The following is a 26411-nucleotide window of genomic DNA, read 5'->3' as shown; positions in this document are numbered from 1 at the left end:
CCATCCCCAGCCCTTCCCAAGCTCTTGCCCTCCTGTCCACACTTTGGAGAGCCCAGGAAAAGCTTGCGCCTCTGATCTCAAGCTTATTTCCCTCTCCCACCTCTTAGAAATTCTCTGCAAGCCTGTGTTCCCAGGTGCCCAGATGCACAGGCTACCCAGATCCCAGCAAAGGGATGGGGTGGAGGAGGGGACGCGGGACCCCTGTTTCCTGCACTCTAGGGACTGCCTGACCTCGGGTTAAAGCAGATTGCTGGGAGGAACCACATACCATGTGGGCTTCTCAGCCAGTCTCCAGCTAAAAGGCACGTACACGGAGTAGCCTGTTACCCACGATTGTGGAAACCGCACGCTGCATTATTCAGTGTCAGTATGAGGGATGGAGGGAAAGGTGAACGCCAATGCCTAACTTCATTCCCTCAAAATAAAACCCTAAATGTTGACTCGAAACATATGGCTATGCCTTGGGATAAATCTTAGTCTAGTTTCTCATCCTAAAACAGCAGAAAGATTTCTTGACTGCATTCTCTTCTTTCTGAGTCAGGGCCTTCCCTGGACTCCTGGACCATCATCATTCCAGCCAGAAGGTCGAGCTTGTCCTGCTCCAAACCGAAGATTCCTGGCAGAGTCCTGAGTAGTGAACGTGAGTATCAAGGGTGTGCTGTTAACATTTAAATGTGTTCCTTTCATTTAATGTCTTCATAGTCGATTAGAGTAGGGGAACTTTTCATGCTGCTTTGCTTTTCTAACCCAGGGAATCAGACTCAGGGACTTTTGTGGACTAGAATGCCCCAAATTGGCCAGGATCTGACAAAACCTTCAGTGCCCAGGGCACTGGCTGAGTCCCAGTGCGGCATCGCATGGCCTGGTTTACCCCAGGACAAGTGTTCTGAGGTCTCTGGATGATGGCACAGCCTCTGGACGCCGAGCTCCGAAGGTCTGCTGCCTGGCAGCTCCCGGAACAGAAAGCCCTCCCTGCCCCCACCCCTGGGGAGGTCCCGCTTCCACCTGCTCCTGCAGCCTCTCCACTGTCCCTGTCCTGCCCTCCAACATTTATTCTCCAACATGAATTCTCAAAGTGTTTGGTTAAAGCTGGCCTTTGTTGTAGCATCCAGGACTCTGTTGAGATGCAGACGCAGACAGCCCTGCTTTCCAGCCCAACACGTCCCTGCCAAAGAGGCTGTAAAGAAGATCTTCATGATGCAGACTGTATTTTCCCACAGGAACACTTATAATTGGGGTCCCTTGCTCCCCAGAGGCCTCGCACTGAACGGATCGCAGTGACATCCGGCAGCCTGTCCTAAAAGCCAGTATGTCCCCGAACCTCTGTAATCATCCATCAGAAGAAAATCTCTGACTCGCCTGTTTCCTCTTGATTCTGGCGGGGCCTCGGCTCATTACTCAATGTTCCTGAACTGAGCTGTCCCTCCCCAGCTGCACACGCCGCAGCCCCTTCCTTTCCTCTGCTGGCCTTGATCTTGAGGCCGCGAGCCCCCTAGTTGTGCCGCACGGGGCCGGCTCTTCTTTCTTCACCGAATCCCTTTAACTAAAAGGCCTTTGAACACTTCACAATGTCCTCTGCCCTCCTTTGCCTCCAGTCCCGCATTGACACGGTGCACATGGTGGCGGGCAGCTCTCCAGCCGGTCACAACAGTGTCCCTCCCCAAGGTGTTGAATTTGGACCGTGATTAGCATGTAAAAAAAAAAGGTCCTATATAAGGCACGTATAGGTCAGAGCCCTAAAGCAGCAAGATATATACCAAATCCATGATGCCTGAAGGTCAATAGGACGCATTCATTTATTCCAAAGATAGGATTGATTTCTTTCTGCATGCCAGGCATTTCCCAAGGCACTCGGGACATAGCTGTGAATAAAGCAGATAAAAACCCACATGGGGCTCTTGAGGGGAAGACATAAATGACATTTGTCCAGTGAGTCGAAAGACCGCTGGCTCTGGCGTCAGGAAGCCTCGGGAGCCAGTCCAGATGCTGTTTCCACTAATCAGCCAAGTGACTTCTCCCTCTCTGATCTAGTCTCCTCCTCCGGAGAAGGAAAAGACTTGACTCTGTCCCGAGTAAGGACTTGCACCTGAGACTTATCTAAAAGCACTTTGCTTTGTGACCCTCCTTATACTGGAGAGTTTTTGGCTTCCCAGCCGAGAAAGAAGAGCTTCCCTGCCTCTCCTTAAGTGAGGCATTCAACCAACTTCCCTTTCTGCCTCGCACAGTTCTTTCCTGCTTTGATTATTCTTTGGTCTTTAGAAAGCATAGAACCTCTCCATCAAGTTCACCTGCCTGCCCCCTGTCTTACGCACCCCACCGCCGTATCCTCCCTTCTCCGTGACCGTGGGGTCGCAAGCATTAGTCAAGAACGGTCAAAGGATCCCATCTTCAAAGACAGTTTTCGTGAGTGGGATGCCTCTTTGGGGCCACTAGGATGCCTTTAGGGGGGTGTCTGTTCCCCTGAGCATGCCCAAGGAAGCCAGTGAACAGATCAGAGGGAGGGATGCAGTACAGTTGGTGCAACAGAACCACTGGAAACCAATTAACAGCCTGGAAACCAGAGGAAGGATAGTGGCCAAAGGACAGGCCCCCCGCAGTAAACAATTACCAGTGTGGGCATGGATGGCAATGTAGGTCAGCTCTCAGCCAGCAAATAGTTTCACCAGTGCAAACTGTGAATCCCTTCTGGAAGCAGAATCTAGGTAAAGGTTTTCTTTCTATATTTGGGCAGATGACCACCTGGCCACCTTGCAACTCCCCTTGGTTTCGAGAGACAGCTGGCCTTGGCTTCCACCTCCCCTCCACAAGAAAATGGCTCAGGGGCCTTTTCAACCTTGACCTTCTGGTTGGTGATCGCACAAGAGAGGGCTAGATTTTGCCTTAGAAACCAGGTCTGGACAGGGGGCCCACATTGCACTCTGGTAGTTTGAACACACTGGCTCAGAATACGGGGCCTGGTGGATCCTTTCCTGTGTTCTCCAGAGCATGCTTTTCAGCATGTAAAGGCATGGTAAAGATTTACCAGTTCTAGATGAATGTCTGGGGAATCCTAAAGTTAACAACCACACTCCAGCTTTAAGGCTGATTATGGCAGGGGTTTGGTCAAGCAGAAATGGGAGACGCTGGGGTTCAGGTCGAGTCCCACAAGCAGTTCGGGGCCCACAGGCAGAGGCTCAGGTGGGTCAAGTCCCTGAGATAGACACTGAGCTCCTAACTTGGTGTGGACACAGGCTTCTACGGTGTACAGAGTGCTCCTGCATTTACTCTCTCTTTGGTTCCTCAGACCCGTTCTGGAAAGCCGGCAGAGCAAGCGTCCACATCAGCCCCACAGTGCAGAGGAGGCCGAGATTCACGAAGGCTCTAGACATCTGTTTGCTGAGCTGGTACGCGACGGCCAGGACTGGAGGGTGGGGGAGTCTCCCAGGGCCGAGGCCCGGGGTCCTTCTAAACACCGCAGTGTGTTGGGGTGTCTTCTGAGAGCCCTGGGTCAGGCATTTCTGCTCTCTCTCTCCACCTCACGTTAGGCAACACCTCAGGTTTACCAGGAAGCCGTGGAGGCTGATCTGGACACTACTTGGGAGAGGCCCACGGCCCAACTTTCCCTCGGAGGCCAGAGCCACAGAATCCCGATGGGCGTTTTTCTCCGCAGTTCCTGACTCTGCTTCCAGACCAGAGAGGAAACTTCTTCCCCTAAATACCCATGGTTCCCCAGGGAAGCCAGAGTTGTCATATGCCGAGGGCCTCAGAGACCCTCCTCTCTGGTCCCCACTCTGGCGTAGCTTTGCCCTGCGGCCATTTTCCTCACTGACACCCTTTGGCCTCTAGATCATGTGCAAGGGCTGACCGAACCCCGAGATCCCCTCTTTCTCAGGCACTGGATGGGGCAGCTCTCTGGCATATGGCCCCAGAGACGGTTGGACTTTCTGTTGGCCTTTTCACAGAGGAACAAAGAAATGTTCTCTTTCCCCAACTTGGCAACACGAGTCTCCACCCATGAAGACACCTGCTAACGGCGAGTCGTGCAGCATTTCTTAAAATGGTACATGAGAAGTTTGCAGAGGTAGTTGTTTAGAATCCTTCTGCTCTTAGTTAACTTCGCCGGCTGAGATGTCTTCCTAAGTTAGTAACAGTAGAATCGTGCAGGACCCTCCTCCAATCGGCCAGACTAGCGGTAGCTCACACCGGCTCCCCTCCCCCAATACCGTTCCGCGCTGCAAATGCTGGACGTGAACCAGTTTGCTTCCAAGTCACTCTCTAGGGCCTCATTAGAGAGGGGTGAATGATAGGGGGGCAAGGAATTCATTGTGCACCTGGAGAGTTCGTTGTCTTTTTAAAATCATGACTTGGGAGGCATAACCAATGAGCGCACGGTGAAGACCACAGACCACCTCATTCAACGTTAGAGTCGCTTCTCGGGTTGGGTACAAGTGAAAGTCCCCAAAGAAAGGCCAATTAAGGAAACGCGCTTTTATTTTTTAATATGATAAATATTCCGCAGACATCTTGGTAGACAAAGAGCATGTGCTAGAGGCCTTCAGAACAGCCACTCTGATGTCCGGTGGGATGCGGAGGGATGCAAGCGAGGTGGGGGAAGAGATTTCTCTACGTGATGTGCTCTGTTATCCAACAAGAGCAGCTGGTTGGGGATTTCAGGGTTCCGATGATTCTGCACTGGTTCTCCCTTCTCTGTGGGGACGCTTCTGTCAATCTGGCTTTTGCTGGCCCTTCGAGAGCCTGTCCCTAGGATGCTCATGGGGTTAAAAGAAAGAATCCACCTGACTAAGCTTAGCTGTTTACAGTAGTCCTTGCCTGCCTTATTTCTAATGTTGGCGTCAAGGGAGATGTGTCCCTTCTGCGAATGGGGAAACAGAGGCAGAGGTCAGGGAGACCTCTGACTGTGCCTGAGGCTGAGGTCTCAGCCACAGTCAGACTTATCTTCACAGGCAGGTAGGGCTGGTGTGACCATGATGGATTAGCCCGTGCTACAGGGAGGGTAGGGGGTCTGCCGGAGGGTCTGGTTCCACTGCCGCCCCGCCCCCTCTCTGTGCAGGCTGGTGTCCAGATTGTGCTAAGATAGGGATGCTGACCCGCCAGCATGGCTATAAATGCAGAAGCACCACGCTGCCCATTATAATAAAGAACCTTAATAACTGCCTAGTGGCTTGGATCGAGGCCACGCTTGATGCTGACACCGCCTTAGCTCAGACCTTCCAAACCCACGCTCCTGCTTCCAGGCTGTCTGACCCTCGGCTACCCTTCCTGTGGCCACCAAGAGGTCCTTCTAGAACCAGCTTCTGATCTGGGACATGATACACTCCTGTTTAAAGGGCCAGTTCTCCTTTGCCTAGAGGGAGCAGCCGCCTACTCAGCAGGGCCTGTGGAGCCCTGTACCAGCCCCTCACCTCCCACTGTCTCAGAAGGACCCTCCCGGCATGCCGAGGTTTTCATTCCAGGCAGGGCAGGCCCTTCCCTGACTCCGAATTTCCCCACATGTTCTTCCCACTGCCTGAAAGCTGTTCCCTTCCTGCTTCTCTGCCTGGCAAACACCTCTTTGGTCCTTCAAGACTCAGGGGCCGGGTGAGCCCCTCTGTGTGGCCTTTCTTGACTTTCTCAGGCAAAGGTCCCACACTCTTCCGGGAGCAGGAACCTCCTGCCTGGTGTAAGCACCTAGGTCTTCAACAATTCACTCGAGAGCTGGCCCCTGGTTCCCGCCACCTGGCAGGTCAGTACCAGGCTCGGGCCCTGCAGAACAGTGTAGCCCCGCCACGGAAAACAGTCTTCCAGATGGGGCACAGGCTCTCTGTGTCACCCTCCTTAGGAAACATGGTCAACCTTGGCACCAGAAATCGTCCTAGACATGGAAATTGTGGAATTGATTAGGAGACATTAAATGTCATTCATGGTCTCATCATTGGTGTGATGACAACGTGGAGAAACACCCAGAAGGGAATGGAACCCCCAGTAGGGGCAGGGGTGGGGGACAGAGCGAAGGTGTTCCTTTCTTCCAGACTGGAGACCGGCGCCCTCCCCACCCCCCAGCCCACCCACCCTCTGTCAACTCCGACCCCGGTGATCACTGAGCATCGGAGACACCCGTGGGCTGGCCAAGGTCACATTCTGAATTCCCACCTGCCTCGTCCAGGCCCTGGCTGGGATGACATCTACCTCAGAAGAACATCCTTAAGGTCAAAGGAGGGTCTACCTGGGAAGCTCTTAGTAGACACGAAGCAGGGCTCAGTCCCATGCCCCGCCCTTTCCTGGCTGCTGCAGCCAGGCGCGGGGAGAGGAGGTTCTCAGCCGCAGCACAGAGAGGGGACAGGGAGCGCTTGGGCGGAAATACAGCCCTTCTCTCCCTTCTGTTCCTCAGGGAAAAGCTCTGCCCTAAGACGCCTCTGAGCCAGGGGCTGCAGGAATCTGAACTCACGTCGGTGTTCGGGAAAGCTCTGCAGGGGCGGGGCCTTTGCCGCACATTTCTGGTCAGCGTCCAAGTGTCCACCTGATTTACTCACGGCGGGGGTGGGGGGCGGTGCCAGGAAGCCTGGCCTCTGACCGGCGGCCCCCCTCTTCCAGGCAGCTCGGCAGGTGGCGCTGTGGAGTGACAGAAGGGACTGAGGGGAAGGATGGGGGGGGCGAGTTGGGAAGGGGGAGGGGCGGGGCAGGCTGCGGATGGACCCCGCCCCCTGCTGGGGGGCATCCTCCGGCTCCAGATGACGTTTGAGCTCAGGCCGGAGACTCTCCTCCGTGTTCTTTGCTGTTGACAAGAGGGATCACCAGGCGCCACATCCAGTTCTAGGGGCTACGTGTGTCAGCCTGCTTAATTCTCACAACCCTGGGAGCTCGGTACACTAAAAACCCTGGGAAACTGAGGCACAGAGGGGTGCAATCCTTGCCCCAGCTGTCCTGGCGGGCAGGTGGGAGGGCTAGGATTGAGCCCAGGGGATCTGGCCAGAGGATGCCGCCCTGCAACAGAGCTCATTTTGCCCCAGCCGTCACATAACTCTCGTAGCGCCGGCTACCTCTGGCTGAGGCGAAGTCAGCGGCTGCGGCGTTCCACTTCCTCTGGTACCTTCTGCTTGCCATCTTCAAGACGCCCAAACCCAGTGGGCCGGGGGGTGCCCTTGGATGTGGGACATCCATTCATTTATTCAATGCACGTTTAGCAGTCAGGCAGGGGGTAGAAGGGATCCAGACAGGCAAGGTCCCAGACTTTGTATTGGGGTTGGGAAAACAGCTAATAAATAAATAAGAAAAATGCAGGTAATCCTAAAAAAGGAAGGAGAGGAAAGACAGGTGAATGAGGCAGAGACTGAATGGTATTGGGTGGCGGCTGGGGGAGGGGAGGGCTCGGACAACCTGGGTCAGCAGGGAGATCATTCTGTATGGGTCATTCTGTATAGATTTTAAACTAAATATGTCCTAGTTCTGTGATCTCCTTCGGGCTGAGAAAATGTCATCTGCCTTGTACAGAGAGCTCTATACACACCCACCCGTCTGGCTCCCTCTCTGATTGTAGGACCAGTCTGGGCACAGGCTAGGCATTAAATAAGGGACGACTTGTACCTGGGAGGGTCTGGAGCTTGGTCAAGCTGTCTGTGCGCCTGCTTGCTCACCTGGCCCCAGGTACAGATGCTGCGGGAACGCAGTCCCGTTCAGGCTGGGTCACTGGGCTCAGCCTGGGCTCAGAGAGCTCAGGGGCAATCACTGACCTTGAACCTCAGATTTGAAGGGTTTGGAGGAAGGAACCTGTTCGTGCTTTCAGCTTGGCAGTGGTGCTTGCTTTTAGCAAAATCTCCAGTTACAAGTCTTCAAGACGCTCCACTCCCCACCCCGTGCTCTGTGGAGTCGGAGAATTGGAAGGATCCTGAGAGATGGCCCAGCCTCTGTCTTCAGACAGGGAATGTGTGATCAACCCTGGTCCCAAAGCCCCATTTCTCTTCTTGGATATATCCAAAGACGGAGGTCACGGGCCGGGGGGCCTCTAATGTTACTAGGGTTACACTGTGCTTCAGGTCGACTCTTTAAGCCCAGGTCACAGTATTTTCATTCATTCAATAACAGAGTTCCTGAAAGAGGCCTAATGAAGGGCCACTAGAATATTTGATGACTAATATGGTGGCTGTCTCAGCTGCAGACCAGGCTTCTGTTCTTGTGAAAATGCGAAATATTTAGAGAACGGGAACCCACCTGTCTCCACGGCCCTCCCTGCTAAGAATATATTATCTCGATTAAGGCAAGGAGAGGCGTGGGCTGCTCTATTGCCTAAGGACTAAGCAGATGGACTGAACCAACCTGCGTTGGCCAGCACTACACAGAGCACTCGTGAGGACACTGTAAACCCTGTCCCGTTCACTGGGGACGGCACGATGATGGGACACCTTGCTGTGAACTGGCTGAAGGGCACAGATAAGCCAAATGACCCAAGTTAGCCTAACACCTTTGGTGCTAAGCGATTTTTTGGTCTCAAAAGCAGGATATTCCACGGTTTCATCCGGGGGAGGTGGGTACCCACCCTGTGCAGGGCCCGTTGCCAGATGCCCAGTGCAGCCTGAGGTGGAATGAGTTGTGGGCTGTTGTTGAAGGGCCTCATGGTCTGGAGAAAGAGGCCAGCTTTGTGCCCGTCCTAGGAGAGTGCTCCTGCCTTGGCTGGAGAGATGGAGAACCATCTCTCCTATGCATCCCTCTGAGCCTCAGCTCCCAGAGTACTTTCCAGAACCTTCCTCCATCCTCAATCTGAGATTCCCTAGCATCCTTTCATGTATTCATTAATTCCACAAGCACTTAATGAGCACCTGCTGTATGCCCATTGCTGCTGAGACTGGTGCACGCATCCCTTGAGGTTCTAGTTTTCTGTGGACGACCTGCCTGGAGGTCCTGGAGGCCAGGGAGCACGTCTTCACCCTTGCGTCCCCAGGACCTGCCCAAAGCAGCTGCTCAGTGAACATCTGTGGAACACAGGAAGACAGCAAATAGCAAGGATATCATGTGGGTGGTTCCTAGAATAAAGACAAGGATTTGCACATGTGTTTACAGATGTCACCCTTTCTCAGTAAACATTACGTCATCGGATTCTTCTCAACAGCCCCTTGGGAAACAGTTGGACGGGAAGACTGAGGCAGCGTGTGACCCACTCCATGGAACACGGGACTTTTGATGCCGAGTCCTGTGCTCTCTGAACTCCACACAGGACTGTTTCTCCTCTGAGAACCTGAGGGGGGTAATGAGCTTCGGCAGCTCAGGGCAGGGAGAAACTTCCCTTCCCCCAGAAGCTGGGCTGACGCTGGGTCCAGGCAGCTCCTGACAAGCCGGGGGGTGGGGGGTCGGCTCTGAGAGGAGGAAGCCCCAGGGGACATTGGAGAGCAGGCCTGACCTGGGGCGCAGGTCCAGAGGCCAGTCACTGGTCTGGCCTGCTGGGGCAGAGATGAAGAGACTCAGAGACCATAGGAGTTAGCAGGGACCCGATAGGCCTAGCCCTGCCCAGCAGTTCTGAGCCTGCTGACCATTAGCACCGGGGGAGTTTCTAAATCCATGCTTCCTAGCCTCCAACCCCTGAGCCTTTAATTCAGAAGATCTGGAGCAGATCATTTTAAAAAGCTCTAGGGGCGGGGGGGATGGAGGGATGGTGCTGGGTGGCTTAGTTGGTTAAGCATCTGCCTTGGTCTCCAGTCATGATTCCTGAGTCCTGGAATCGAGTCCTGAGTCAGGCTCCCTGCTTCTCCTTCTCCCTCTGTCCTTCCACACGCTTGTGTTCTCTCTCTCTCTCTCTCTCTCTCTCTCAAATAAATAAATAAAATCTTAAAAAAGAAAAAAAAAAAAGCTCTAGAGCCTTCTAGATGCTGAGTCCCCCATTTCCAGTCATGATGAGTCAGAGGTTTGTTGGTGACGGTCTGCATTTCCCCACTGCTTTTCTGCCAGCTGCACGCTCTCCTGCCTCATCTGACACGCTCCTCTGCCTGAAAACGAAGGGGGGCGGTGTCTGGAGTTGATTGCGGGTATGTGTGTTGTTGATTTCTTCTCTTATGAGCAGGTGTCTGTGGCTCACACCTTGACTTTTCCTAGAGATGGGACTGAGGAATCTAGACTGGTTGGTTACCAGAGGCCTTGGCTGGCCCCTCCTGGTGGGGAATGATTGGAGCAGCGTCCCACAGCCTGAAGAGCCAGGACCCAGTCCAAGAACATTCCAGTAAGTCCCAGGGTGTCCCCTCCATAGCCCCTCTCCAATGTAAATGGCACTGGGGGGCAAACCCTCTCTGTAGGTTCCCAGCGCTCCCAGTCTGGCCTTTGCCTCAGTCTGCCTCTCCCACCTCTTCCTGCCCTCTTTTAAAACCCAAATTAAAAGACATTAGGAGGCAGTGGCTGGCTAGTCCAGGTCCTCAGAGGGGTACCCAACAAATGGGTAGCTCCGTTTGTTGTAAATCAGTAAGGCCATTTTCTGCCACTACTGTACTCAGTGGGTTTCAGACTATTGTGAAATGAGGTAAAAGGCTAGTATAGTACTTACTGCATATGGTGTATATATTTCTTGTTTACACGATTCTTCCCACTAGATTGGAAATTCCAATCTAAATCCATGCTTCCTAGCCTCCAACCCCTGAGCCTTTAATTCAGAAGATCTGGAGCAGATCATTTTAATCATTTTAGATTGGAAATTCCAATCTAGAGCAAAGACCTACCTGATTCGTCTTTATGCGCCACCTCCATGCACGGGCATGGCTAGTTTGTTGGCTCGATGAAAAGATATGGATGTAACTAAGATTTGATTCAGAAAAATCCAACATGCACAGAGTTCTGTTCATGACTGTATGTATTTTAAAAAAGTGTAATACTCGTATCAGGTAAATGCATATATTAATTAGGAATTATTAATTAGGAATATTGAGAACAAAGAAATTTATCTCCCAGCCCACCAACTGCCCCAGGTTAAGGCAACAAAGTCACTGCACTTTGGGTTTTTCGCTTTAACGACAAAATTATGTTGAAAGAGACGTGAGATGTTTAATACTGAATAGCAATCAAAAATGTGCAAAATTAGAAAAAACTTTTTTTTAAAATAATCTTCAACCAATAAAAGTAAAGAACATTATATCCACAGCAGTAGCCGGTGGTACCGTGATGAAACATGAGATGCTTGTTATAGGATCCTTCAAAAGCAAAGCAAAATCCACAAGATGTTGTTTTGTTTTCTTTTGGGTTTTTTTTTTTTTTGGATAATTTGACCTACCAGTCCTATTTCTGGAAACTGTCTTAAAGAAATCATTCAAAAGATTTTGAAAACATAGATGCAGCATCAAGCATTGATTTCTATAGCAAAAGCTGGAAACATAGGAATGTTCCACAACAGGAAAATGGCTTAATAAATTACAGTACAGCGACATGTTGAAATATTACTCAGCCTTAAAATAATTAGGGAGAGGGGAGAAATTTGAAAAAAAAAAACTAAAACCGCTGTGTTTGTTGAGGTTGCAAATGTTAAATGTATGTGCACCTGCCGGCAAGGGAATGATGTACAAAATCAATTTCATCCTTAGGAAAGAAATAACATATGCCAAAATATTAATAACAACGGATCTCTGATGGAAAGGATTGTCGGGGATTTTTATTCTCCTCTTCAATCTTCTCTATAATTTCTAAGTTTTGCATTTTTAAAAAAAAAGGCATGTGTTTTGTTTGGGGGACAGAGCGTGGTGGATTCTGTAAGCGCCTCTCCTGCCTGGAAAAATGATTGAGAAGGATGATGATGCATATTATGGGTTAGTATTTACTTTAATACTGTTTTTGCAAAAAAAAAGAAGTACTACTTCTTTTTAAGATCTGTTTATTTGAGAAAGAAAGAGCACAAACAGGAGTGGCACAGGGAGAGAGAGCATCTCAAGCTGAGGCCATGCCGAGTGCGGAGCCCGATACAGGGCTCGATCCCATGACCCTGAGATCACCACCTGAGCCGAAATCAAGAGTCAGATGCTTAACCGACTGCGCCATCCAGGTGCCCCAAAAAGTAAGTACTACTTTTTTAAAAAGTGAAGGGTTGATCTACCCAGCAGCTGACGGCTTCTCATAACGTCTGTGGCTACCGCTCTGGTCTTCATGCCTCCCTTGGATGACAGAAGTTGTAGCTTCTACTTGTGCTTCCACTGGCTCCCTTTGCCTGTTCTCAGCACAGCAGTCAGATCGCTGATTTGAAGACACATCAGGTGCCCAATCCTCCGCTCAGCACCCTCAGTGGCTCCCCATTTTACCCAGCGATGGTGCCTGCAAGGTCCCCTGTGATCTGTTTCCCCACCCCCATGTCTGATGGCTCCACCCTCCCTCACTCCAGCCACCCTGCCTGGGACCCTTCCTTTAAGAGGCTGGATGTACTCACTCCTTAGGGCCTCTGCAGCCCCTCTGCCAGGAAAAAGGTTCCCCCACCTCCCCTCCTCCCACCCCACCCCCACCCCCTCACCTCCAGCAAGTTCTCTGCCCAGATGCTACTTTGTCAGTTAGGTCAGCCTTGACCACCACGTGATGTCTCATCCTCTACCCCACCCCCATGCTCTGCAGATCCCCCTTACCTTGCTTTGTTTTTCATCACATGTATCCGTTTCCACCACATTGCATTATTCATTCCTTATTGTTCTTTTCTGTATCCCCACATTAATTAATGTGTAACCTCCATATGGGCAGGGACTTTTGCTCTGCTCGGTTCTGGCATATAGGTTCTTAGTATATACTTTTGGAACGAAATTGCTACAGATGATTTGAATAAGACGAGGGCCTGCTGGGAGCTCCATTAAGAAGGCAAAGAGTGGGGCCCCTGGGTGGCTCAGTGGGTTAAGTGTCTGCCTTTGGTTCGGGTCCTGATCCCGGGATCCTGGGATCGAGTCCTGTATTGGGCTCCCTGCTCCGAGGGGAGTCTGCTTCTCCTTCTGCCCCTCCCACCCCCGCTCTTGTGTGCTCTCTAATAAATCAATCTTAAAAAAAAAAAAAAAAAAGAAGGTAAAGAGCAAGCTGAGGCCCAGGCTGGGTTGGGGAAATTAATAAACCCTCCAGAGTTTAGATCCGAGGCTTCTGGACTTGGTATACTGAAATCTGGTCTAGGTGGACACTGCAGGGTCCCAAAGCTGGATGCAGGGCTGGAGCGGGGGCGGCAGCTCATTCCCAGACTCTACTTCCCAGCTGGCAGCAGGAGAGTTGCTGCCATTTTCCCACGGTTTGTTGGCGAGGGGCTGGCCACTCTGGGCACCAGTGGGCTGGGCTGGAGCCCACCCAGAGTGTCTGTCAGTGGCACCTGCCAACCAGAGCAGACCTGGCTCTCCCTCACCGGGCAGATGCGGGAACGCACAGCCCTCAGCTGCTCACAAAAAGGACCAAGGCGAGGGTGCCTGGATGGCTCAGTGTGTTAAAGCCTCTGCCTTCGGCTCCGGTCATGATCTCAGGGTCCTGGGATCGAGCCCCACATCGGGCTCTCTGCTCAGCAGGGAGCCTGCTTCCCTCTCTCTCTGCCTGCCTCTCTGCCTACTTGTGATCTCTGTCAAATAAATGAAATCTTAAAAAAAAAAAAAACCAGGTGGGTACGAAAATCTTGAAATTTGGAAGCTTTGTTAATTAGGTTGGAGGACAGTGGTTTTCTTTGCCCTCCCAAGAAATGCATCCCAAGTCAGCTGCTGGGTTTGAATAAACAGAATGGAGGCAGGCAGGAAAGGAAGGAACGGGATATAAACAACGCTTCTTTTTTTTTTTTAAACTGGAACTAATTTAATAAGAAACCTTGGTCAGGAATCATACCCCAAGAGTTAGATGGTGATTCATTAATGTTCAGTGAAATAACATTTCTAGTTGTATCTCTTCTCAAAGCAATCAGTGGCTTTCGGATTCTCTGTACACCTTCTCCAAAAACACTCACGCACTTGTTTCCTATGAATATGTTTGCTGGTCAGTGCTTTCTCCCGGCCCAAGCATATATTCGCGGCTGATGTGTCTGCTCGTTTTTGCAGGAACAGCCCCCCATGGCGATATGGTCAAGTGATGTCCACTTGGGTGAATCCCCAAAACTATCTTGCCTTTTCTTCCCCCCTTAACCGATAATGTGTCCAGAATCTGACACCTCCCATGTTATCTACGGCTGCTGTTCTGACCCAAGTTAGCTCCGTCTCTCCCCTGGTCACTGGCAACGGCCAGAGCTGGTCTTCCGTCTCCCACCCTGACCCCCACAAAGTCAACTCTCAACACAGCGCCCAGAGTGCTCTCCCCTCCCCCAGCACAGCAGACCGTTTGAGCGAGACTTGCTTAACCCTACCCATGAGCAGTTGTCCTATCCGCGGTTCAGCCTCCTGGAATAGGATTCAAGTGTGTCCAAAAATACCTCCAGAGATTTGATCTTCCGCACAAATCACTAGGAAGTGTTGCCGCTTCCTCCGTGACTTGAAAGTCTAGGAGCACAGAGGGGCATCAGAGAGGGCTACCAGACCCTGCCCTCACCAGGGAAGGAAAACGCTGTTATCACCAGTGTAGACGCAGAATAAAACACCCAATTTTATTTGTACAACGTGAGCTACTGTCTTGTGTGCTGGTGAGTCACCCCAGGTCCGCTCTGCTTGCATTTCGCCAACTCCTCCAACTTGGCCTCTGACCTTGGCCGGGTTTGGGCTGGTTCTGGCTCAGGGCGAGGGTGAACGGGGTCCAAACCTTGCACTTGACAGTGGTGTGTTGCCTCGTGCAGGACGGAAACTGATGTTCCTGCGCTTGCTTCGCAGACTGATTCCAGATGGAGGCTGAAGTTGAATCATCTAGTTTCCTTTGCAGCTCTGTTTAAAGGGTAGGAAAGTAGATCCTCTTACCATATAAAAGTCTCGTCTGAGATACACCTCAGACTATAAGAAACCATGCACCCTTTTATCTCAACGTATTAAAAAAACTGTGTAAAGAGAAACTTTTTAAAATTTTTTATTTTTTGGCCCCTTGGGGCAGCGTGGTTTATTTGACACGAGAAATGCACACGAGATGGTGGTAAAATGCTTAGACAAAAGCGAAACTTAGTTCCCGTTACACCTGCTTTCGTAATGCATGCCTGGGACAGTGATCCGTCACTAGACTTTAAGGTTTTTCATGGTAATGGAAACCTCAAGGCTTCAAGGCTTGTCTACGTTTCTTCGCTTGTGGAGTATTTCTGTGGGATCTCTGGAGTGACTACCGGCCCCCGGTCACGCTCACCTACATCTCTTCATCAGGACTGCCCTGCCTTGCCGGCTGTTGGCTGGATCCCCAGGTACTTTCAGGGCAAGGACTGTTGTGTTAAAACCACCTGCCATCTGTTGGTGAAAAGTTTTTGGATTCTAAATGATGAGTCACTTATGTCTCCTGCTGTTCCTTCTGCCGCCAGAACTAATTTACCTCTTGGACTGTGTCAGGGGAGATGCTGGGAAAACTGGTCTTGAAGCTTTGTCCTACGCAAAGTTCACGTCCCTAATGATCACTCTTCCTGGTGCCATCGCTGGAAAGGTGGGGAGGACTCGCCTTTGCATTTCCACAAGGCAGCGGGGAGACAGCAACAGCCTGTTTCCTCCTCACTCCAGGATCCTTCACGGGTAAATCTACAGCCCCTCACGTGGGTCGGGCTCTCAGCTCCCGAGATGGTTTTACGCTTCCTTGTCAATGGTCCCTTGGTGGGATGCCAATGCCGGTCACCTGTGTATGACACAGGGTAGGCCCTCAGGGACCACTGGTTCAATGAACGAGTGAGGTCTGTGACTACAAAGCGGTCACCCAAAGCCACCCATTAGACCGGGGTGCCCACGTGACAGTGCCATCTGCAAAGTCACACCTCTCTGATAGTGAGACAGGCAGCTCTTGCCGTAGAGAGTTTGGTGCGATCCTGTAACCTGAAAGCAAGAGCTATGGGAAGGGTGGGACCCGGGGTGCCTGGGGACGGGGACTTGGACTTAACAGCAGAGCTCAGTGTTTTCCCAAGAAGGTGAGGTCGGTGAGCTCTGTCCGCCAGAGCGCAAGGGCCGGAGTCCTGCTTGAAAACAGAGGCGTGTTTCTCTGCCGACTTGGCGTCACACAAATCAATTTTTATTGTGTCATCATCCTTTTGTCCAAAAAAAAAAAAAAAGTTTATCAAGGTGGCTCAAATCTAGCTCTATTCTTATGTCCTAAGATACCCTAAAATATTTCTATGTTTCATGCCTTCCACTTTTTTTTTTTGCCACCCCCAAATTCCAAGCTGAATTGCAGCAGCAAAGCCCTAAGTGCAGAAGATTCTAGCTCCCTCCAGCATGCTCTGTTTCGCTGAAGTTTTCTACAGATTTCCTGCCTGGAGAAATTACCGAGTCCCAGGTGGGTGGGATTTTATTCTTACCACAGAGTAGGTGTGATTTTGAGGGAGGCTCTTCCCCCAGCCTCCTAGGATCAGAGGCAGATATGCACCCAGGTCCTGGGTGGGAGGTAAAAAGCTCCTGTTCTGAGAGTACCAGGCTCGATGCTGATCCCGCCTCCCCCTCCCGCCCCCGCCCTCGCCCGCCCAAGTCCCATCCACCATGGTCACTGGTTGGGAGAGGTGGCCAGCTGCGTGAGCTGCCCAATGTCCAGCAAGTCCCAGCTGACCTTTGCAACAGAGCTGGTATTAGGAAATTGGACCACACATTCTTAAAGAACCCACTCTTGAGTGATCTGGGTGGTGTGGGATGGGGAAGGACAAGGCGAGCCTTCTTGAGAGGAAACGATGTTGGCGTTAATCTCCATGGCTGAGTATCAAGTTGCTGGATGTAACATTTCCAGCCGCCTTCCTTATCTAGGTACAAGGTACACTTGCTGCTGAGGCCGCCACGCTGATAGGCTTCTGGAACTCCTGCCTTCTCTGTGTACCCAGGAACAGGGAGGGCGCCGCGGTACTCAGTGCTCCGTGATGGCAGAGCTCTTGAGGGACCGGCTCCCCTACTCTGAATGGTGATTTGGCCACAAAGAGGATGCTGATGAGAGCTGGAGGTCTTGCTGAACTCCCGACACAAGAGGACTCTGGCGAGTTGTCCACGTCACCACTTCAGAGTTGGAAAGCCAAGACCGCGTGGTCCTCAACATGGCTATGGGCTAAGGCATTCAGACGCACCACATGCCAATCAGACAGACATGTGGGCACAGGGTCTCTCGGCACGGGTGCAGCCGAGTGAGGCCGGACAGAGGAACCCTTGTTCTCCCTGGGGTTCCGAAATCACAAAACAGGGACACCGCTGTCCCCGCTCCAGGGAGTCTCTGTTGGAAGGAGGCGAAACACCGAGACTATATCTCCACACCCGGATAAGCCAATGGCGCCTTCAGGGCAAACTTGTACAGACTTGTATGTTCGTATGGTTTTAAAAACAAAAAGATTCCATGAGCGACAAAAGCGAAGGAAATCAGAGTACACTGGTTTATCTCAGTTTGGGAAGACTGCGGCATGTAGAGAGTAGCTACCGATGTTTGCAAACCTACTTACTCTCTATTTAAGAGTGGCTACTTGGCTAATCCACGGTTGTGGAAGCTATATGCTTTCTAGCTCCCAGACTATTTCAGAAACATTGATGTGTTGGGGGATTTGTATTAGCAAAAGACCTGTTCTCTCCTCTGAAGCCACATCACACAAACTGTAATCCCCGAGAAACTCTAGCCACCCAAGCCCAGCAAAGAGGCTGCTTCCAAGATAGTGTCAACTGCCTGTTTCTTAAAGATGTTTGCAAGAAATACAAATGCCAGTTCGACATTTCCCGAGCCCTGGTTATTTACCAGACTTGAATCCTCTCTGGGAAGTATTTAATCCTGCATCAAATACAGAAAGGCAAACCATTGGCTTCAAGAGAGGGAGAGTTCATTTGTAAAGGCAAGCGGGTGCTCCAGAAAGGACCCAGACCTCGGGGAAGGGGGAGACCTGGTCACGGTGGTTTCAGGAACAGCCCTGGTAACTTGCCAGTTCACTCCAGTGCTGGAGGGAATTTCAACAACTGGAAGAGAACCTTCTCAATGTGCTTGGCGCATGTGCAAATTTCACTCCTGCAGAGGAGAGGCTGTGAAGGTGGGTCGCAAGGATCACAGCCGCCCCAAGTTCACACGGCACTTGGGACTGAGCTGCCCGGAAGGCCACAGCAGCCAAGCGTGCTCCTTGCTCAGAGACCCAGGACCCCGACTAGGGGGCTGTGGACTCAGGGCTCCCCCTCCCCTTCTTCTTTCGAGATGCCCAGCACCGACTTGTGGGGGATTCTGCACTCCTGCAGGGATCTGGTGAGGTCAGAGAACCGTCTCCTGGGCACTTCCATGGTTTCAATGCTGCAGGGCTGGTAGCTGGCCTGGTTCTTGTCCTCGGCCACAGCGACAACCATCTGTAAGGCGTCGGTGGGCTGGAAATGGTGAACGAACCTTCGGCCCGACGGCGACCTGACGGCCAGCAGCAGCCTGGGCTCTTGATCTGAGGGCTCCTCCGGCTCCCCCTCCCTGGGGGAGGTCTGTCTCCTGGTCCGGATGATGACTTTCCTCTCTGGGGAAGAAGCTGGAGCTCTGGACTCTTCTTCATTCTTATTCACTGTGCCGCTCAGCTGCAGGGAGCCGGCCTGTTTCACCACTGTTTCCACAGACCCCTCCTCCAGGCTCTTCCTGTTGATGGAAGGGAGGACTGGGTATTTATTGAGGGAGGAGGAAGCGCCAGCCGGCACCTGCTGCCGCAGCTCGGGGATCTCGCTGGGAGCTCCCTGGTTTGGAGACCTGGGTGCGCAGGCTCCCGGCCTCTGGCCGCTGGGTGGCTCACAGGGGATGGCTGGAGGCAGGGAGGCCAGCGGGCGGTGAGGACCCGGCTCTGTGCCCTGCGGTCTGTGCGGGCTCGGCCGCGTCCGTCCCTTGGCGGACTTGGGCCTCAGGACGTGCATGTTCGCCGAGTCTGCCTGCCAGATGAAGCCGTCAGCGGCCGTGTGGCCCGCGGTGCTGCGTTCAGGGGGGGCTATGTTCACAGGGGCCTCGGTGGCCATTGCTTCTCAAGACCCCTAAGGAAGGAGGAGAGAAGAGAAGCCGTGGATTATACTTCCCGGGACTCCCGCCTCCAAGCCGGTCACCCCCGGGGGCCGGAATCAGTGCCAACTGGCCGGGAGTTTGGGGCTCCTCTCTGGATTTCCTGCATGGGGGAGGGGTACCGGGGGCCACGCATTCCTTCTCCACCTCAGTCATTTCAACCACTCGGAAAAATCAGTGAACCAAGAGTGAGGGGAGACAGGTGTCGAGCCCACCAGTAAAGAGATATTTTCAATAAGTAATAATTGCCATGAGGAAAATAAACCAAGTCGGCACCAGGGAGTGACTTGGTTTGGGGGGGGGGTGGATTCTTATTCTTACGGGGTTGGGCATAGAGCACCGTTGCTGATCTCAGCCCCTTGGCCAGAACTCACAGGGAGGTACGCAGGTTCTAGGCCAGGGGCCAGCATACCTTTTCTGTAAATGGCCAGATAGCCACTATTTCCAGTTTTGCCGGCCACGGGGTCTGTCACACAACTGCACAACGCTGCCTGTAGGGTGTGGCAGCCACCACAGACAGCAGGTGAATGAATGGGGGTGGCTGTGTGCCCATGAGTCTTTGTTTGTAGACACTGACATTTGAATTTCATGTCATTTTCATGGGGCACAAAAGATTCCTCTTCTTTCCATTTTCCCCCAACCATTAGAAAGTACAAAACCTATCCTTAGCCCACAAGCCACACAAAACTGGCAGTGGGCCATCGTGTACCAAACCGGGTCTTAGACCATCTCCATAGGGACACTGGGCACGAGGTCATCCCACAGGTGTAGGACCCAGAACACATGCTCCGCGCTCACAAAGCCCCCTATCGGCAGAGCCTGGACTTGAACCCAGGTCTTGTGACCCCAGGTCCTGTTCTGGAGGACCGGGCTTCACTTTCTGTCTTCCTAGCTACCTGGAGAACCCTCCGAGGGCCTCCGTAGGCTCATCTCCCGCTGGGGGTGCTCATGCGTGCTAGCAAAGCCCCATAGAAGCTCTCAGGAGGTAACGTGGGCACTTCTCTGTGCAGGCCCCAATGGCCAGATCAAGTCTCCATCTCCCCCCATCACCATCTTGGTGGCCCTTTCATTAACCTGGTGGCCACCACCTCCCCCTTCCAGGCCTTGGTGACATCCTTTCCTGTACACTGCGGGGCGTCTAGGGCTCCCCCCACCTTGGAATCCTGACCACCACCGCATAGGCTGACCAGGTGTCTCCTTGCCCTCTAAAGACCTTCTGGTAATTTCCCAGTGCCTCACAGTCCCCAAGGAGCAGCACGTCTGAGTGCAAAGGAACCAGGACCTGATGTCCTAAGTCTGGGGTTCTACTGCAGGCTCTGCTGGGAGTTAGCTGAGCAACCACCGGACTGTCAATCTACCTTCCTGATACATCCCTTTCCTCAGTTATAGAATTAGCCATATGACCTTGAAGACATTATTTAAATACCTCTAAAATCAGTCCCTTTTTCCGCAACAGGAAGTCGGCAATACGAAATCACATAACTGTGGCCATAAACACTGGGTTCGGGGCATGTGTAGTCAAGGCTTAAGAAAAGGTAAGGTTCTTTTGCTTTTGTGTTTGGTTTTCTGTTTGCTTCGTGCTTTCTATTATTTTAGGTCCCAAAACCTTACCTGTTGCTGCAGAGTTTTTCCCCCAGGGGACCCTCGGTGGTTCTGCTCCTAGCCACCTCTGACCAGCAGGGCAAACCCTGGAACCCGTGCCTGCCCTGCCCACTGCACAGAAATGCAGGAAGGTTGATTTCAGAAACTGCCCATGAACTTGGCTCAAAAATGCAAAATCATGTTTTCCTAAGAAATGCCTTCTGATGTCCCACTTTAATTGCATCCTTACCGCAAACCAACTTATACCAAGCTACCTTCGTCACACAGTCCTGAGCAATGTAATTCCAACCCTGTAGCCTTGCATTCTAATGTTATTGTTCTGTGCCTCTTACCCATGTTGTCAAATTTTAGAAAGCATCCTTTTCCTCTCCATTAAAACCATACCCAAACAAGACACAGTCTTCCCCTATATCCCCCAGGCACTAGCCAGTTCGAAAGCTATCCTTCCTTTCTTAACTTAAAGGCCTCTATGTTTGCTCCCTTCTGTCCACAGACTGGGTCTTTCCACACTTCCTATCTTCTACTTCTCGCTAGGTTTTCACACCCAATCTGGCTGCTGGGAGTTCAGGAACCTTCTCCTTGGCATGGAAAAAAAAAAAAAAAAAAAAAAGCCGGCCTGTCTCCTTGTTAATTTAATCTGTTTTCTGATCAACTGTGAAGAATGTGGTTTTTCCCCTGTTGGCTGAGTTCTAAAGTCTTTCACTTGTAATTAAGCAGCTCTGCACTTTAACTCAGGGTGACATGAGAAGGTCGTGATTGTCCAACTGTTCTGCCCAAGATAAGCGCAATTTGGGAACCAGCTCCCCTTCTCTGTCCTCCCTCCCCCCTCCAGCAATGGCTATTAATTTGCCACAGCTTCTACAGAATTATCACAGACTTGGCTTCTAACTCCCACACATGCCTCAGGAAGGTTTAACTGTCAGTAAGTTTGGTAACTTAGAAACCTCGTCCTTAACAACTTTGATGAGGAAAGTCATGTGTTCTCGCAGGCTCTCTGCTGAATTATTTTTAACAGTAAAACTTGACTATGTGCATGCACTTTCTATACCTTTTGGTACTATATAATTATCCATGTTCGGGGGGTGTCATATTCAAGACACCCTGGTCATAAGATAACATGACTGCAAGCTATCTCAGAGAAAAAAAACCTCAATTATGACTAATTCCTATAAGCCCACTCATGGTTATTTAGAGACTAACACCTCCTTCAGGTAAAACCGTTCCATCGAACCTGCTTTCATAACCCACTGCCTCCTCCCGAGCGCGGGGACCATCTGTTACACGGAGGGAACACCAACTCTCCCCAGCATCTATCCCATAGAAAGGGGAAGCTGGGGAGGTGGTGGTGGGGAACAGGTGTTTAAGGACCTGGGCCAACCATGCTTTTGTATCTACACCTTAGGTCCCGAACCCTGTCCACTCCCCTGGGTCCCAGAAGGCTAGGGCAGTGCCCATCATTACCACCCCCACCCCACCCCACCCCCCCGCTTAGCTCATTTCCCCACCTCGAGGCCTGGCAGACGTTCAACCACAAAGTGATTTGACAAGATCTTGGTGTAGGCACCCATCAAGCCACCAACCAAATAGGCAAGTGGCCTGTTTGCTTAAACAGAATAGCTACACCCCAGAGGCCTGCTAGGAGTCAGGAAACAAACATCAGTAACGGTTTCCAGGGAACTGCCAAAAGGGCAGGTACCCATTGCTTAAGATGAATTGTCCAATCGACTGGAAAGGAAGAACATTGGACAGGAAAGGCGGAGGCCATATTCCTGCTTTCCAAAGGAGCCCACCTCTCAGCACAGGGTCAGACCACCCCCTTTCACTGGCAACCCAAATCTAAACCCACAGCAAATGCAGTAAAATACACCCACCCACGTACCATCTGCTGGTATATAGCGAGCATGCATAATTTGAATTGGTCTTTTAAAAATGTTTATCAGTTAATACTATCCCCTGCCAACAACCCCACCACCCCCCAGCCCCAGTCCACCCCCCTAGCTGTGAGGCTTTCAAGATGAAAGCACTCAGAAGAATCAACAGGAGATGGTAGTTGGCCTGAGCAGGAGAAAACTTTGGTACCGTTCCCAGTTCTACCCCCGGCTAAATGATTAGAATGCGCTGTCCCACGCAGAGTGCAGAGTGCCACCTTTACAAGGGGGAGTGGAGAAATTGGACCACAAGCCACCAAGTGATCAAAGGTTTGGAAAAGGCAGCGGGGATGGTTGCAAGAGCAGCGTGGGGGAGGGGGTAGGAGGAGGAGGAGAGCTTAATTATTTCCAAGTAGGGACATCTCTAAAAGGAAAGGAGCTGAGCTGGAACAGCAGAAGCAGACATTTGGGGGAGGGGCAAGAAAGAACGTCTAGAAAGTGAGCAGTGCCTTGGGTGAAAGCGCATGGGTCTGGGGGAGGCTCTAATCTAGTTCCCGTTCTCTCCGAGGGCAGGACGTCCTTTGGTCCCCGTGGGTCTGTCTGTGTCCCAGTCCGTACTGCCCAGCCAGGAGCGCATGGCCCGGCGGTTTCCCAGCCCCCTCGGCTTCCGCGGAGCCCGGGAGCTGTCCCATCCAGCAACGGTGAGCTGGGCCGGGCTGGCTGGCTTTGCCCCGAGTGGCCGCTTCTCCCCGGGACCCCTTCCTGTCCCCCGGGGGCGGCCTGTCCCAGGGCGGCGGGCGCGCTCACCTGGCCGCTGCTCCATCCGCCCCGCGGTCGCCTGGCTCAGTCCGGCTGGTAAACAGCCGGCGTCTCCGGGGCAACGGGCAGGAGGGGGCCACGTGCTTCCGGTCGGTGGGGCACCCAGCCCGCCCCAGGGGCGCGCGGGTGGGGGGCCTCCTGGGTCCTCTCCTGGGCGGGGCTGGGGAACCCGCTCAGTGTCCCCGGTTTGGGGAGAGGCTGCTGGACTGATTCCCCGGGGCACCCTCCATGCTCAGCGGCTGATTCTAGGGTTTGTGTTGAGTTGGGGCCTCTGTCTGCCTTGTCTGTTCTCAGGGCAACGTCTTTAACACCAGCCCCACACTCCCGGGGGCTTCGGGACCCTTGGGATCAACTACATCTGCCCCGTTTTGCCTTCTCTAACCAGGACCCCTGTGCTTCCAACAACCTCATCCACCTCCCCCATTTGTCTTTCAAGTGGAAACCGCATCCCATTGCCCTCTAGGCTTTCTCACTGCCCCCACCCCCCAAACCTGCTTGTTTCCTGCCCTGACCAGCCCACAGTCCTTTACCCAGACCATTCCCTTTGAAGAATCCCCTACGCCCTTGTCCTGCTGCCACTCCGTCCCTCCCACTTGATGAAATTCCATCAGTCCACTTGCACCCAGGGGCTGAAGACACCTTGACCAGCTGCAGACCTTGGCATAATTTATGGAAAAGTGTGGTCTCCAACACCTACTGGACCCTTAACCCCAGGCAGAAATCCTCCCACTTCCCAGTTCAGTTCGGTCTCCTCTCTCCATTGGTGGTTATTTCAAACCTTGTCCTCACTCCTGAAACCTCACCCCTCTCCCCTGCCCCTCCTCCAACGCAGAAGAATCCTTACTTCCCTCTTCAGAGACAAAAGAGAAGCCATGCCTGCTTTCCTCCATCCCTCCTGCTCGAGTGGGAGGGGACATGTCCTCTGCCTCTGTCCAAGACCTACTCCTCCGATGGCCCCGAAGCCATTTCCCTGCCAAAGGCCACACACATACACTCCAGACCTTTGTTCCTGCTGTCCCTGATGCCTGGAAGAGTCTTCTCCATCCTCCCCAAGCTTTGCCTCCTCTCTTCCTTTGCCTAATGCCCACGTAGCCTTCAGATCCCAACTTGAATGGATGAAGGCTTTCTTTCAAAATGGAATTAACATAGCTTCAGAAGGAGCCCTTACTGGACTACTATTGTGTGCCAGGCATGGTTCTAGACTCTTGGAATTCGCAGACGAATAATTTCGTGACTGTATTATTGGAGGGTAATGTTAGTAGACAGAAACCAAATTATCAGAAGAAAGAATCAGGGTATCCTAGCATTGTGGCCGGATATCTGCTGTCTTGTGTGTCCTGGACACATGGGCATGGGATTGCTCTAGGGCACGACTGCGACCCTCCTCTGAGATGGTTACAGTCTGGTTGAGAAGGCGTGTCACACGCCCTTCAGGAGTTATAGATCGGATTGTTTTCAAAATACAGTTTGAGCCAAGAATGGAAGAGCGGGCAGGGGTTGGACGTGGTTATATGCCCCTGACGCTGACAGGAAGGTCTTCGGGCCCCAGGGGGAGGGGATCATTTCAGCAGTGAGGTTCCCTCCTGTCCCAGGAAAGCTGTGCCTGACCTGTGGAAGCTGCGGGTGAGCCATGCCACCTGCTGGGGTCGCCTCCTCCCCGGCTCTGGACATCCGGGGTGGCACCTGGGGCCCCAAAGAGGTGCATGAGGTGACGATCTTAGGAGCTGTTGGCTTCACAGCTCTGTGCTGGGTGGCTTCTTGCTTGTAAATGATTCTGTCAGAAATATCTAAAGCAATGCTCTTCAGGCCTTTGACGCCCACCCAAAAAAGATTAAAGTAGATTCTTCATCAGCTATTTTAATAACACCTAAGGATTATGCAATCTTTTGGAAAATCAAATCCGCTTCTCCCCCTACCGTGTGTGTGTGTGTGTGTGTGTGTGTGTGTGTCCCTATGTGGGCATGCACTGAAATGGGGCTGATGCCTGGGGTCTGTTTAATATTCAGCAGGACATGTCCTTTGCTCCCCAGTGCTACGTAACGCACAGTGCCAGGGGAAGCTGGAGGGAAGGAAAGAGAGCCCACCTGCCAATGGCTGTGCCTTCCTGCTCTTTAAAGAGAGGGCTGACTTTGCCACCTTTGTCTCCCCTTTCTTTAAAGAACATGTCTTCAAAAGACAAACCCTATAATGCCTAGTCTCTGACGCACGTGCAAAATGGACTCTCAGTAAATGTGGCCAGAGGCACCTGCTCTGCCAGGTTCAAAGTGGGGTCACCCTCCTTCCCAGCCGTGGTTCCCTTACTCCCCAGATTCCTCCGTGGGTTCCAGCCAGCTTATTGCCCAAACGGGCCTTTGGTCTTCTCATCTCCAGGATCGTTACTCATGCCTGCCCCTGCTTCCTTCCTCGAAGTCAGTCCAAATTTACTGATCCTTCAAGGCCCCTGTTAAAAAGTCAACTCTTTCATGGAGGCCTTTCCTGACCACCTCCTCCCCAACCCCAAACCACATGGGCTTTTGCTGATCCCTTTTGGTCCAGTGGAACGTGTCCAAGATGGCGCTCCCCGCCCTCACCATGAGGTCAGTTCCTCCGATCTTCAGTGCTCTCTTCCAGAAAGGCATCATTGGCCTCCTTTGCAAAACAAAACAAAACAAAAACAAAAACAAAAACAAAAAAACAACGGACCCTCGGGGTCCCTCAAGTTCTTGAGTGGCTGAGCTGTTCCAGAACCCCAATCTGGCTGATTCCACCCCGTACTCCAGAGCCCACCCCCAGCCCGGCATTCCCACATGGCACCTTTACCTGCACCCACCTGTTGCACTGGTCGTGAGGTAGTGGGCCTGGGCCCTGGAATCTGGACTTGAGTTTAAATCCTGGCCCCACCGCTTGCTAGCTTGCTAGACACCTTGGGTCGCTGATTAGTGTTCTCTGGACCTTGGTTTCTAACTCTATAGAACATAGATGGTTAAGAATAGGAGTGCGTTGGGCATGAAATCAGATGCTCCGTGGAAAGGTCTAGCATGTGCAGGGAACGTGTGACTGCTTGGGGAGGGTTAGTGTTCATTATCACATTGGTTTGCCTTCCGTGTGCCCCTCCGTCAGCAGGACCTGAGCTCCTCGGGG

At 52.2% G+C, this 26411-nt stretch overlaps 2 protein-coding genes and 1 long non-coding RNA gene across 7 annotated transcripts in view; 2 read left to right on the top strand and 1 right to left on the bottom strand.

The window, feature by feature from the left end:
* Nucleotides 1–377: 377 nt before the first annotated feature.
* Nucleotides 378–6032, top strand: LOC122898598. 2 transcript variants are annotated; one of them, XR_006383014.1, is made up of 3 exons: nucleotides 378–640; nucleotides 3284–3383; nucleotides 6009–6032. It is a non-coding gene; the product is annotated as an uncharacterized LOC122898598 (long non-coding RNA). The 2 variants fall into 2 exon arrangements; XR_006383013.1 differs by lacking the exon at nucleotides 6009–6032 and adding an exon at nucleotides 3525–3679.
* An 8454-nt stretch (nucleotides 6033–14486) lies between these two features.
* UBXN10 (UBX domain protein 10) lies at nucleotides 14487–23314 on the bottom strand. Of its 2 annotated transcripts, XM_044237313.1 has the most exons (3): nucleotides 23280–23314; nucleotides 16579–18977; nucleotides 14487–16063 (listed from the first exon to the last, which is right to left on the bottom strand). In XM_044237313.1, the coding sequence occupies exon 2, from the start codon at nucleotides 18960–18962 to the stop codon at nucleotides 18147–18149; it is 816 nt and encodes a 271-aa protein (XP_044093248.1). In that variant the 5' UTR covers nucleotides 18963–18977; nucleotides 23280–23314; the 3' UTR covers nucleotides 14487–16063; nucleotides 16579–18146. The 2 variants fall into 2 exon arrangements, with proteins under 2 accessions (XP_044093248.1, XP_044093249.1); XM_044237314.1 differs by lacking the exon at nucleotides 23280–23314 and having other exon boundaries at nucleotides 16579–19028.
* PLA2G2C (phospholipase A2 group IIC) overlaps nucleotides 22713–26411 on the top strand; it is a 20663-nt gene continuing 16964 nt past the window's right edge. For 2 of the 3 annotated variants that reach the window (XM_044237316.1, XM_044237315.1), the window contains exons 1-2: nucleotides 22713–22802; nucleotides 23046–23173. The gene's annotated coding sequence lies outside the window, so the exon portion shown is untranslated. The remainder of the gene's footprint in view (nucleotides 22803–23045; nucleotides 23174–26411) is intronic. The other variant, XM_044237317.1, reaches the window with a different exon arrangement.

This window comes from Neovison vison, chromosome 2 (genome assembly GCF_020171115.1).
Source record: "Neovison vison isolate M4711 chromosome 2, ASM_NN_V1, whole genome shotgun sequence".
In the NCBI taxonomy this organism is placed as follows: Eukaryota; Metazoa; Chordata; class Mammalia; order Carnivora; family Mustelidae; genus Neogale; species Neogale vison.
The sequence above is the reverse complement of the archived record's forward strand: the minus strand, read 5'-3'. Positions and strand labels throughout refer to the sequence as shown.